Genomic DNA, 14,339 nt, shown 5'->3' with positions numbered 1-14,339 from the left:
CGTGGAAAGAAAGCAAAAAAGTTTCATTTTGAAATTAAGGTTACTTTGATTTTAGATTTAAAATTAGAAATTGGAATGGCAAAAACAAAGGGAGTAGCGTTAGGTTGTTTTTCAATTTGTTCTTTAGCGTTAGGTTGTTTTTCAATTTGTTCTTTCTTTATTTTCACGCACAGGCACTTTCTAAGTTATTTTCTTAGGTTAACTACTTTTGAAATTAAAAGTAAAAAAAATATTTATTTGTTTTTAAAGTCCCCATATTTAATTGTAATAGCCAATCAAATTTACCATATGAACAATAATTCTGTGTGTTTTTTTTAAAAAGAAATCATGCCATATTTAAATATTAATATTTTATAAATGCCACGTCAACATTGTCAGTGGCATGCCATTATTGATCGAAAAGGCATATGCCTCATCATGCAGTTGTATGGTTTCCGTTACAAATATTAACAATTTTACTAATTTGTTTACATTTAAAAAATATAAGGATTTAATTCCTCCCTCCTTTAGTAGGACTTGTTTGCCCCTCGTTGATAAACAAGGACTTGTGGGGTACTTTAGGTATATCAATTATTTTATAACTTAAAAGTTTTAAATAATTACATATATTCATACATTTAAAAATAATATTTTATACATACAATTAATAAAATTATTTTTATTTTTATTTATTTATTTTATAAAATACTTTTTATTTTTATATATCCTGAAAAGTACCAAGAAAATTAAAACATTGATACACGAATCAATTTTTAGAAGAAAATTAATTCTTAATTCTTAATTTTTAAATTTTATATAATTTAGAAAACCATCGTAAATGAATCTAGACATATGGTTGTCCAGATTCGCTTTAAATTTGGACAAGTTTGTCTAGATTCATTCTGGAATTAATTTGGACAAGTTTGTCTAGATTCATTCTGGAATTAACTTTTAAATGGTATTTTATTAATTTTTGAACTTTATTTAAATTTTTGTAAATTTTAATAATTTTTACAAATTTACAAAATTTTAAAAATTTAAAATTTTAAAAAACTTTTTAATTTTTAAAAGAAATTAAGCTTTAAAACTTATGAACTAACAATCATTTGTCCAGTTTCAGCTTAGTAAAAAAAAATAAAATATTTTTTTAATTTTTAAAAAAGAAATTAAATTTTTTTTTTGACGTGGTAGTGTCATGTTAGCATCTGTCGTTGACATGAAGCACACATTAACACAGCTGATAGCCACGTTAACGCTAAAACGATCAACGTTAGTTAAAGAACCTATTTAGCTAGTTTTGTTAGTCTAGGGGCCCAATTAAGTCTTTTAATTAATTTTTTCAAGAAAGTGTAAGGGCCTTTTAAACCATTAAGCCTATTATAAATAATCCTCGAAAGTTCATCAAAATTTCAATATAATCCATCCATTCTATAGCGTACTTTTTTAATAAGTAAATCTTAAAGTTTCATATTTTATAAATAATTATATTTCAAAACTTTGATCATGAGTTTTAAAGTTACTCCATATCTAGGGCGAGGATCGAACCTTAAACCACTAGTTAAGGTGAAAATTACCTTTATCATCTCACCTAACCCCTATATGGTTCAATACTTTAATTTTTAATGTCTTACAATAATTTTAGTTTAAATAAATATATAGTTAATATTTTTAATTAAAAAATAAAAGTTTTTAATTATAATTTTAAATTGAAGGAACATATAAAAATTGATAAATGTCAAGGACTATATTGAAAAATTTAAGGTGAAACTAATAAATTTTTAAATATAATTTTGAAGTGGATGAACTATTGAAAACTTAATGAAATCTCAAGAAACATGTATGATATTATTCAATTTTTAAACTACGCAAAAAAGATACCAACCAATTGAATCGGATTTTTTAAAATACTTTTATTTTTATGATTTTTTTATTTTTATCAGACCAGTTGAATTGAGCGGATCAATTCAACAAGTTGGGCTCTAAAAGAATTGTTCTAAAGCCTTGGGAAGTTAAAATTTTAACTCTGATTCTGGAATTATGTCATGTGAATTTGCATCCCTTAACAATTTAGATTTACAGTGTGAAAGAGAAACCAACTTGTTCACCAACCGGATTTTAAATAGAGCAAATGACTGAATAAATATTATAATAATAACCCAATAAAATGATGGAAGGGCAGGCTTTCTAAAATAGTTGTGAGTGCATCATCTTTCCTGCAACAGTTTTAGATATCGGGATGGTGAATGTTACTAGGTTGATTATCCAATGGCATGTATTGTGCCATTATAGCCCGAATCTCCGAATCCATGTATCTCTGCATCAACAACAATTAATCAACTTCAGTTTCACCATTTTTTATTATATTCTTCCCATAGACTAGAATACATAGGAAAATCAGATGCAAAAACTCTCTTACCCGGATTCTGTATTTGTAAATGGCATATCCTACAGCTCCAGCAACAACCAATCCAAGAATTATTGCCCAAATGAAGCCCGAGCTTACCTCTGTTTTACCATTCTTACCTGCATCTTTTGAAATAGAATACGTCAATTGAAACATTCCTAAAGAGTCCGACGGCATAAAATCCCATCTATTTATCACAGAAGCACCGAAGATACTCACTGATGCACATGTCATGCTCTCGCATGTACAATGAGCCATCACAACAGCTGCACTCATAGCTCCCCCAGGTATTTTTGCATTTGCACCCAGGACATTGGCAGGCCAGCTTCTCCTTGCACTCATCGACATCTGGGAGACAATCAAATGTAAGAATCGGTTCACCAACCAAACATATATAGACTACAAACTTAGTGGAAAGGAAAATATCATAACGATGGTATGTAGAGCACCCATATTTTATTCACATATCAACAACACCTCCACTCATCATTTTCCTATTATATAAAGCGCTAAGATCTCAGCTTCTACCAGAAGTTCTCTAAGTCAGAAACCTCTAGAAGTTATTCAAGATCTTACCAAATTCATATCGAAGTACTTTAGATGCTTAGAACTCAATTTAAAACTATCATACTGACACTCAATAGGGCCTTAGAGGGCTAGCAACCCAAAATTTCTGCCACTAGAAATGTACTCCAAAGAAAAATAATTCCTCGCAGGCTAAAAAACCATGTGGAACTGAAAAGAACAAACATGTTAGTTGACACAAGTCCAACAGTAGAAATAGCAGCTAAGCATCTTACAATTCCATGTTTTCGACAGATTTTCAGGAAAACATTTCTGCTACGAGAAATCTTCCACTGATGAATTATTCTTCAAAGGTCATTAAGACCGTGTGAAACCAAAGGGACACATAGACACACTAGTATTAGTAGACACGAATCTAACAGTATATGTAGCAGTTAAAGATAAAAAAATTCACATGTATTCTACAGATTTACAGGGTTGTCTATTGGTAGTGTTGAACATGAGAAAATCCTAGTACCTTCACAGCCGTTGACTCCATCACCCTTGAATCCAGGTGGGCACTTGCAGCCATGCGAATGATCATCCTGAACAATCCATTACAGGACCAAACAACTAAGAAACAGGAAAGAGAGAGGGAGAGGAGACAGACAAAGAGGAACTCACAAGACAAGCAGAGTAAGTCTTTCCTTCTTGAGTTTCCCTCCAACATCCCCCATTATTGAATTCACATTGTAAAGCCCCAGAAGCTGTTAATTAGAAATGCAGATAGTGTAGTATAAGAACTAAGCACATATGAGTTGCAAAATGTTAATTTATATTTTACTATTGATATAGGTCTTAAGCATAACCAAAAATAATTTCTATCAACAAATTAACATTGTCTTCCTTTTTAGGAAAATTATTGACCTTCACAATGTGTATAACCATCTCCAGAAAACTTCACACCATTAACTATTGGGCACTCACACACTCTTCCTCGGAAGGTATCCTACAAATAAAAAGGGATATCAGAAAAAGTTGAATTGAACATATACTTAATCTACAAAAGCTCATGGCAAGTGACATACCCTGCATGCAGTAATGTTAGCAGTCTTGTCCTCCCAACACCCACCATTGTTTTCCAAGCACTCATTAGTTTCAATATCTGCTCAGGACAATTTGTAATAAGAAATGAATATCATCTCTATTGTAGCCTGTACCTAGAAATACAAGTTTATCATTGTTTAACTATAATAGCATTGAAAAAACTATGTAAAGAGACAACTATTACTTTACCGAAGCTCATTAGGTGACAAGTATGCAGCCTATAAAGGAAAGTGTTATGTGCCTTGGCGTAGGATCTAGTCACAGGTCTAAATAAGAAAGAATTCTTTCTTCGACCTATGGTTACTCAAAAGGCAGATTCGTCCTTGACTGAACCCCCTCTCAAAATAATGTTTCTTTTTGATAGAATAATTGCTTGCCTCTTTATTTCATATCGGCAGCCTTTTATAGACTGTTAATAACAAAGGAAAGAGTCTTAATTGACATAAAATAAAATTCCTAACTTAAGAGTTTATGAAGGAAACAAAAACCTAATATAATAGACAAAATAAGTAAAACTAAAACTCTTAATAAAACCTGATATAATAAATAAATAAAACTAAAATTCCTATTGCAATAAAAGCGTCCATATCATTACTCCCCTTCTCGGAGTTGAGCTTGTCCTCAAGCTCAAATTCAGAATAAACTTCAGAACTTATCCAAAATCATCTATCATCTTGCTTGCCTTCAACATATGGTACTTCTATCCAAAATAACCTTTTACATTTGTGTCCAATGGAATAAGACTCGTCACAATTATAACACAACCCTTTGGTCCTTCTTTCCGCCATTTCTGTTTGTGTCAATCTCTTAATAAATGGTGCAGAAGAACCTATTTTGCCGTTGTTCCCTGTTGGTTCTGTTGTTTGTCCCCCTCCCTTTGCAATGCTCTTAGTTGTTGGAATGATTGAATTGCTGCCAATGTTTTGGGAAGTTGGCCAATTCAGGATGGCTTGAGATGGCAGTTTGGAAGAGACATTTTGTTACGTTCCAATGTTCGAGCCATATTCATTGTAACTCCAAGGTTTTCTGGTTGTTGCATCTCAATATCAATTCTAAGTTCCTCTATCAACCCGGCTGTAAAGAGGTTTACTTGTTTTCGAGGTTTAAGATCAATAGTCCTAGCCAATAGTGATTGAAATTGGCGTTGATATTCCTCTACAGTCCCAGTTTGTTTCAAGTCAAGTTCTCGCAAGGGGTTATTACTCATAGGTGGCCCAAACCTTACATGACAACACTCTTTGAAGCGCCCCCAATCAACATTTGCCTCCTTTTCTTCCATTTGATCAAACTACAATTGTGCCTCTCCTAAAAAATGGAATGATGCTAAGTTTACTTTGTCTTCTTCGTTAGTTCGTTGATTGCCAAAAAAAAAATTTTGCATCTTTTCAACCACCCTAAAGGATCTCCAACACCATCATAAGTGGGAAATTCCATCTTAGAGTATCGTGGCACCATGCACCCACCGTGTTGCAGGTCTAAATTCCTTTTTCTGCCTCCGCTGCTGCCCTGTTCTTCATTATTCTTCTCTGAATCTCCTTTCGTTATCTTTTGGACTGAAAGAGATAATATTGCCACCTGCTCCTCTAATGCTTGTTGCCTTGTATCCATTTGTTCCATGAAAGCCTCCAGCTTGGCTATCAAAGTCTTTTCGTGTAATGGCCCAAATTTGAGGTTATCGGAACAGTGGTTTCGGGACCACAAATCCGATGAGAAAAATTTTATTTTTCTTATATTTTTATGGTCTACAATTTCACAAAATGATTTCGTGAAAATTTCGTTCGAAAATTTCGACGTTTGGGCACTCAATTTAGTCAAAAGGACTAAATTGTAAAAAGTGCAAAAGTTGAGTTCTACATGTTAGAGGTGTCCAATTGTTATGAAACTTTAAATTGGAGGTCCTTATATGGTAATTATACCATTGGTAACTTGGTAGACAAAAATGGACATGAGATAAGTGAAATAGAAAATTTTTAAGTTAGGGGCAATTTGGTAATCTAGTAATTAAAATGAATTAAAAGGGAAAAAGATGGCAAATTATGCTCATCTTCTTCATTAGGACGAAATCAGCAAGGGGGGAAGCCATAGTTAGGGTTTTCAAGCTTCCAAGCTCCATAGTAAGTGATCCCAAGCCCCGTTTTTAATGTTCTTTACGTTTTTGAGATCCCGGTAGCTTAATTTAGCTTATTCTAGCAATAATTTAACCTAGGGTTTATATTTGGAAAAATACCCATAGGTGAAAAGTGTTTATTTTGATGTTTTATGATAGAATATGAAGCTAGAAATTATGTTAAACAACTTTTGCTAAGCAATTTTAAGTGAAAACGAGTAAAACGACATAATCGGTAAAAATACCTAATGTTCATAAGTACATGTTAGAGTGGGAATTTGATGTTGCCATAGAAGGAAAAATGTTCAGAATGTTATAAAACATAAGAATAAGAGATGAAGTTTAATTTCCGAGCCTTGGGGCAAAAATGTAATTATGTAAAAGTTTAGGGCAAAATTGTAATTTTGAAAAGTTAGAGTCGAGGGCTGTTTTAATGAATGTGATTATTAAATAAGTTAAATTTACTGTTTTAGATCAAGAAGTACGAAACTCGAGGTTAGACAAAGGGAAGAATAAAGTTGAAGACTAAGTTGGTGAATTTGGCTATAATTGGTACCGAGGTAAGTTTACGGTAAATGAATGCAATATTTCAATATTTATTATTAATGCTGTTAATTTCCAGCAATTATGAATTTATTTTATGAATTTATTTGATGATGATCCAAGCATGAAATGATAGAGAATTAAAATTTAAAAGTCTCGTTGATACATAAGGATGGTACTGGATACGAATGTCATGACATTTGGGTAAAGAGATCCCATGTAAGACCATGTCTGGGACATGGCATTGGCATCCTTAAGATCATGAGAGGTCCCCTGTAAGACCATGTCTGGGACATGGCATGGGCACCGAGATGAGAGGTCCCATGTAAGACCATGTCTGGGACATGGCGTTGGCACCGAGATGAGAGGTCCCCTATAAGACCATGTCTGGGACATGGCATGGGCACCGAGATGAGAACATCCCATGTAAGACCATGTCTGGGACATGGCTTTGGCATGTTATTATCAGAAGAGACCCGAGTATCCTTATTGTTCCAATGTAGCTCAACGGGCTAATAAGCGAATCATATTCATGAAAGTTCAGTTTAAAGCATAAATGGCAAGCTCAGGTAAGTTATAAGAGTTACGAACTTATTATACTATCAATTGATGTTCAACGATGCAGCAAGGATTGAGTAAGTTATGCACACAAGTATTCTAAGTAAACAAGTAAGAGGACTAGTATGAGATTAACTAAAGAGTAAACTAGAGATATAGACATTGAGTTTAATTATTTAAGTTAAATATTGTTATTTATTTGCTAGTAAACTTACTAAGCTTTATGCTTACGTCCTTTATTTCTCTTTCTCTTATAGTATTACAAGGCTACTTCAAGGATCCTAAAGAAGTCGGAGATCGTCCACACTATCAACCACAACTGCTCGGTATTTTATGTCGAAACACGTTTGAGTTATGGCATGTATAGGGATTTAGTTATTCTAAATGTTTGTATTTATGATCTTGCTAAAGAATGATGTGTAAGTATTTGATGATGAATGGTTGCTAAAATGGTTAAGTATGGAAGTGTTTGTTGTTATAAAAGTTTAGGTGATAAACTATGAATGGAAATCATAAAAGGGTAAAATTTTGCAAAGAAACAGAATTCAGACAGCACTGTGACGTGACTTTGAAAAATCACCTAGGATGGTATAAAATGAATTAGAGGATGAATGATATATGGAATTAAAGCTTGTTGGGTCTATTTTCATGGAAAAATAACAGTGTAGCAAAAGGAAATTTATATTTTAAGATATGTGAATTTTAGTAAGATAGGATCAGAACTGTTTTTGGAGTCCCCTGTTCTGAGTTTAGAAAATAATTAAAAATTATACAAAAATGGTTATGAGTTGAAATTTACATGCTTAGATTCCTTAATGAGTCTATTTTCTGTAGGAACAAGTGGGAATAGCATATGAAAATCCTATAATGAGAAAAGTTATTTTTAGTAACAAGAGGTCAGAATAGTCGAATGGTGAAACAGGGGAGACTTTAACTAATAAACTGTACTAATTGGCTGAACCAAAAATTCTAAAAATTTTATGGTAGGAAGATATATGAGTCTAGTTTCAAGGAAAATTTACGGAGTTAAATTTTGAGTTCTGTAGCTCAAGTTATAATTAATTTAGTGACTGTTGCGCAATTGGACAGCTTTGCTGTAAATAGTGAAAATAATTTGCAAAAGTAAATTTTTATGCTCCGAATTAGTAAGATAAGTTAAGTAATGCCTCGTGCTCGACTCTGGCAACGGTCTCGGGTAAGGGGTGTTACATTTCGTCACCCATGACAGCTGGCTCGGATACCAAGTTGTTATGTGCCTTGGCATAGGATCTAGTCACAGGTCTAGACGAGAAAGAATTCTTACTTCGACCTATGGTTATTCAAAAGGTAGATTCGTCCTTGACTGAACCCCCTCTCAAAACAATGTTTCTTTTTGATAGAATAATTGCTTGCCTCTTTATTGAAAGAGTCCTAATTGACATAAAATAGAATTACTAACTTAGAGTTTATGAAGGAAACAAAAACCTAAAATAATAGAGAAAATAAGTAAAACTAAAACTCTTAATAAAACCTGATATAATAAATAAATAGAACTAAAATTCCTATTGCAATAAAAGCGTCCATATCAGAAAGTTTCTGGAATTATTTTAATACCCAACGATGCTGACTTAATTCTTTCATTTCGTTCATTGGTAAATAAAGGAGCGCATAGCATGTACACTACGCAATAAAATGGTGAAAACCAGATAATTTAAATGTTTCGAAGGAGGACCACTAGAAGAAAATGGTTGTAAATTGAGTGCAATAATAATAACCTTTACTTAGACATATCGTTGGTTCTGTGGTCTCTTGAAAGCCAGCACAAATTGCCTTGAGAACAGCTCCTTTGTCCAACTTCCCTAAACGCATCAAAAAAAGCTTTGAGTCACAGAATGTAATTCATGCTGAGTGCTGGTAGTGACAGTCAGTTCAGATTCAAACCTCTATACTGTCTATTATTTATTACAAGAGTTGGCAGTATAGTTACATCTCCACGGGAGCCCTTGCCAATCTGAAACCAGAATTATAGCATAAAATGAAAACCTCAATGATAAAATATGACAAAGAGAGGCCCTGAATTTTTTTTTCTGACCTTTTTATAAAAGTTTAGAATAGCTTAACCTGTGCATCTTGTTCAGCTTTAAGAACTGGGTTCTCCTCATCAGCCTCAATGTCCCCAATGCATTTGTCTATTTTAGTGAGATCAACACCTATAAAGCCGAGAATAGAATACAAATATACTAAGCATAAGTACACTGGCGAGATATAAAGATATAACCTTGCTTTATCATTGTTCTGGCTTTCCTAGATCCCAATAAAATCACAAATTATTCAATATATGTAATAAATAAACATAAGGTAGATGCAAATGTAAAAGCATATAAATTCACTAGTGTTAAAACAATGACCTAATTTCATTAACTTTGGCATACAAGATAAAAAGATGAGTAAAAAGGAAACATTTTATTATGTACATGCTATGAGACAGGAAGAAGAAATTACTTGTTTATCTGAAACAAAAGGAAACCATTTCAGTATTCTTATGCTTCATAAAATGAATCAAAACATAACACTAGCACCTTGTTAACACATTAAAGAAGCATCAATATTGTGTAGCCCATTCTTTGAATCATAGAAAATAAAAAAACATTGTGTAAAGCATTAACCAACCAAGAGACTGGATAACTTTATCTGCACAGTCTTTGGTATACTTCTTCTCTTTCATTGGGCAGCGGAGAGCAAAGTCCGTCACATAATCCCACCAAAGCCATGGCTTTCTACTTTCATTAGCAACTTTGAAAAAGCAAGCTTGGCGAAGATTTTGAACCACGACATCTTTACCATCATATCCTTTAGAGAAGTCTTGCTCAGGATCTGGGGCACAGTACCTCCCATGATTGATACACTGTGACTTGCACTGTTCGCTGAAAAGAAAAGCTTCAGGGCAATACCAAGTTATATAGTGTGGGATGAACTGTGTGTACCCTTTCTGCTCGAGTACTTGAGCAGCTCCTTTGAAGTTCTTGACAAATTCCATCTGGCTGTCACACTTTGGTCCACACTCATCATTGCTATTTGTCCAAAACTCATACTCAACTCGCTCGTCAGGATGCGGAAGAGATTCGGTCCAGTCCAGACTGATTTTAACCATTTCCCCAAAGGTTATTGCCTTCTTCAAACTGTCTCCCAGAGATTTGCTAATGAGGGCAGATGGAATGGTGATGTTCTGCAGGTACTTAGCACTAGCATTCTTCTCTTCAGGGGTATCCATGGTAATCAAGGACTCATCCTGGTTGTCAGCAACAAGAACCGCAGCAGCTCCAGCTTTCTGAGCATTCCATGCCTTCAAGGTGAAGAAACAATCTGGCAGAATAGCAAAAGCTAATTGAGAAGATAAAAACTGAAACCAAGGGAAAATATGGCCAACAAGTTTAAATCAATACAGTAGGCAATTCTAAATATAACACGTGCCAACTATCAACTACTAACATATTTAAGTACGCAAAACTCAGATTATCACGTGTCACATTTACAAAGATGGAACGTAATGATAACCCATCATAATTTCCAAAATTGGATCATCAATGATAAAATTTACAAGGAAAAACTGGCAGACCTCCACGATTAACAAGGAGAAAAGTAGGGAGTCCACCAGGCTTTGATTTGAAGGAGATGTCAAACTCATCAAAGATCTTGCATGCCCCTTGGTTTGCCTTAGGATAAACAACCGTACCAACCAAGGTTCCACCATATTGAGGGACCCCAAAATTCCCAATCGCGCATTCGTAAACTCCTTTGATTGACCCAGGTGATGTCACTTTCAAGCTGTTCTCCTCCACTACGAACCTCCCCAAACAATTCCCCAATAACATAATCCATACGCAGATTAAAACCCCAAACTTTTCTCTCATCTTTCCTCCACGCAAAAATGAGAAACTTTTGTGATAATAACCCAAGATGAAGAACCTTTGAATCTATTACTTAGCATAAAAGTTACCCTTTTTTTAGCTGAATTTTTCTTTTCTATTTCTCCTTTTGCATTTGTATACCAAACAAAAGTACAAAACAAAGAGTCCGTAAGAACAAGTTTGTAAGATTTATCGAAGTTTAGAATCTGATGCGATAAATCCAAGGTTTGAGAAAGAGATTGGGCTTTTGGCTATATTAGATAAATTTATCTTAGTTTACCAACATAAATAATTTACGATTTGAATTGCGCGAGAGCGAAATGATTTTGATGGTCTGATAAAAATAAAAAAGATTTGAATATTTGATCAAGGGCTTGGATTTTTAAGATGAGCCTAATAATAGATCTTATTTACTTATTTTTCGATATGTGAAACTGCAATCTACCACACAGCACAATCTCCATTTTTACACTCTTCATTCTCTTTCTTGAAATTTGAAAATTGGCGTAATCCAAGGCTAAACTGATAGATTTTATCTATCCCCACCCCACCCAATAAACAATTATCAAGGTTTTCTTTAACCATCATTTTGTTTAATAAGAAAATGACTTGTCACTGTGGATTTCATCCATTTTAATAAACCAAAAACTTTAACTGCAAAATAGAATAGAATATAATTCAAAGGTTAAATAAATATGTTTTTGCACGTGTGTTGCCTTCTATTTTCCTCCTTCAATTGCTTCATTTTGTAAATCCCGCTGACTGAGATGAGTTTCGTTCGATAGGGATGCAAGCCCACATAAATTCAATTAAATATATTATATTTCTTTCATAAAAATTGTATATTTAATTATATATTTTAAATTTATATTTAATTTAGTTATATATTTGACGTGAACTCAATTATAAATTAATTCACGATTTATGTGCCCGATCGTCTACATTTGGATGAAATTGAAAGAATAAACTAATGATAAATTTTTTATATAACTCTCAAATATAAACGAATCAGAAATGAACTGATATTATATATCAACACGACCGAGTTCTATAAGGTTGTTTAAAATCGAAAAGTTTAAGAATGGATTCAACCTTGACCCGCTATCTATATTGAGATAGGAACCAAAGGTATAAAGATAATCGCCACACTTTGGATGGTTAACAAAGTGATAAGATTGGTTTGAGAACGCCACAAGAACGAGTTCTTGATAAGTTCAGAAAGTTCTTAAAGAACAAAGAGATTAACTCAAATATGTTTATATCATAAAAAGTCTGACCTACAACAATGACTTAAACAAAATATATTGGACACTTAGTAGATGAATGGTCATGTTCAACCATAAATGAAGTACATGAACAATTAAAATGGATTAATATCTTTTCTTCAACTGAACAACCAATATTAGCTTCATAAATTCGTCCATGCATGCTTAAGGATTAAGTAAGCTCCAGTAGTCACAATTAGCCATTATGATGGACGGTGACCTTTAATAGAGCATGAAAATGTCCAATAGTCAGCTTCTAGAAGGTTTCTCCATGGCTTCATTCAACTCCCACCTTAAATAGGGCAATAAATCACTTTCTGTTGACCGAAAGGTCACTTTCAATGCCCATATGATCAACCATTTAAGTGTGAACAAAATGGATGCTTTTGCAAATATGAACAGCCCAATAATGTGAACACTATTGATTCTTTTTAGCAAAAACATGCAGCCCTTCTAAGCTTTAATTAAGCCAGCCATTGGTCTTCTACTAGGACATATTAAACAAACATTAGACACTCTAGATGAAATAATAAAGCTATAATAAACTTGGACAGAATTTAACAGACACATTAAACATGTTTAAGACACATTTAAAAGGTGTAATAACAAAGACACAATTTAAACTCTCATATTAAACATGTAATAATGAAGACATATTAAAAATGTTGTAATAATAAAACATAAATAAATAAGAAGCTATGGAAATAAATAAATTATTTAAGATGTCCGGATTTGGGCCTTAAGAATTATGGGCTTATTAGGTTTAATCACTTTTTAAAACCCAATTGGCGGCTTCGATTTGAGCCTAATTAAGGGACCCGAGATCACATCATTCCCTCCCTCTTCAAAACGATTTTTCCTCAAATCAATACCTATATCATAAGGGAACGAGTAATCAAAGTTCAAGTGCTCAAAATAATTATCAAATGTATTTTTAGAAACCAAAGCTTTTTCTCGAAGTTTGGAAGCTCAAAGTCTTTCAAAGTGATACGAGCAGCTCGGTCCAATTCAAAGGCCATAATAGATAGGGGCTTAGTTTCCCTCAAGGCCCAATCACGAGATCCAAATATTTCTTCCTTGAGTTAAACAACTTGAATTCGACCGGCTTTCACCTTCAATCCCTATCATTTGGTATCAAAGTCGGGAATTTTATTTGTAATAAAAGTCAAAATACAAACGGCCCAATGGTGAATAAACTCTATAATGTTAAAAACATAGTGCAAAATTTATTTACAAGTAAAAAAGATGTGAGGAGAGCCCTATATCACAAACAACCTTGTATCCTTGTGAGGTTTAGGGAAAATTATTTATCTTTAGCTAACCTTAACAATTTTTTTCCTAGTGCATTTATATATCTTTTGTAGGATTATGCGGATGTTTTCAATGAGACACCTAAAGGTTTACCACCTCTTCGAGGCATATAGCACCAAATTGGCTTAGTACCCGATGCAACCATTCCAAATCATCCAGCTTACCGAAGCAATCTTGAGAAGACAAAAGAGTTACAAAGGCAACTGGAAGAGCTATTACAAAATGAGTGCATTAGAGAAAGTTTAAGCCCTTGTGTCGTCACTGTCCTATTGGTGCCTAAAACGGATGGTTCATTCCGAATGTGTGTTGATTGCCGCCCAATCAAAAAAAATAACAGTAAAGTATAGACATCCAATCCCTAGACTTGATGACATGCTTGATGAGCATGGTTCAAATTTAAAACTAAGTTTAGATTATATGAGTGGCTTCTTATGCCTTTCGGTCTAACTAATGCACCTAGTAATTTCATGAGATTAATGAATAATATTTTAAGGCCTTATTTTGGTAAATTTGTGGTATTATATTTTGATGATATTCTAATTTACTCAACTTCTTTAGATGATCATGTTTTCCATGTTGAATCTGTTTTGGACATTCTGAGAACTAAAAAGTTATTTGTCAACCTTGATAAATGCACTTTTTGTTGTGATAAACTAATCTTTTTAGATTTTATA

At 33.4% G+C, this 14,339-nt stretch overlaps 1 protein-coding gene and 1 long non-coding RNA gene across 4 annotated transcripts; one reads left to right on the top strand and one right to left on the bottom strand.

Moving 5' to 3' along the window:
* Positions 1 to 1,985: 1,985 nt before the first annotated feature.
* On the bottom strand, positions 1,986 to 11,373 carry LOC105793948 (vacuolar-sorting receptor 1). 3 transcript variants are annotated; one of them, XM_012622868.2, is made up of 12 exons: positions 10,798 to 11,373; positions 9,852 to 10,544; positions 9,303 to 9,391; positions 9,123 to 9,192; positions 8,957 to 9,040; positions 3,976 to 4,052; positions 3,815 to 3,896; positions 3,572 to 3,654; positions 3,426 to 3,492; positions 2,603 to 2,731; positions 2,396 to 2,502; positions 1,986 to 2,293 (listed from the first exon to the last, which is right to left on the bottom strand). In XM_012622868.2, the coding sequence occupies exons 1-12, from the start codon at positions 11,090 to 11,092 to the stop codon at positions 2,204 to 2,206; spliced, it is 1,866 nt and encodes a 621-aa protein (XP_012478322.1). In that variant the 5' UTR covers positions 11,093 to 11,373; the 3' UTR covers positions 1,986 to 2,203. The 3 variants fall into 3 exon arrangements, with proteins under 3 accessions (XP_012478322.1, XP_052484186.1, XP_012478321.1); XM_052628226.1 differs by having other exon boundaries at positions 2,396 to 2,508; positions 8,963 to 9,040; positions 10,798 to 11,367; XM_012622867.2 differs by having other exon boundaries at positions 2,396 to 2,508; positions 10,798 to 11,360.
* Positions 5,317 to 8,047, top strand: LOC128039768 (uncharacterized). The gene is made up of 3 exons (XR_008194346.1): positions 5,317 to 6,108; positions 6,575 to 6,661; positions 7,460 to 8,047. It is a non-coding gene; the product is annotated as an uncharacterized LOC128039768 (long non-coding RNA).
* Positions 11,374 to 14,339: the final 2,966 nt, after the last annotated feature.

Source organism: Gossypium raimondii, chromosome 3, assembly GCF_025698545.1.
Source record: "Gossypium raimondii isolate GPD5lz chromosome 3, ASM2569854v1, whole genome shotgun sequence".
Classification (NCBI taxonomy): domain Eukaryota; kingdom Viridiplantae; phylum Streptophyta; class Magnoliopsida; order Malvales; family Malvaceae; genus Gossypium; species Gossypium raimondii.
This window is presented reverse-complemented; position numbering and strand designations above follow the sequence as displayed.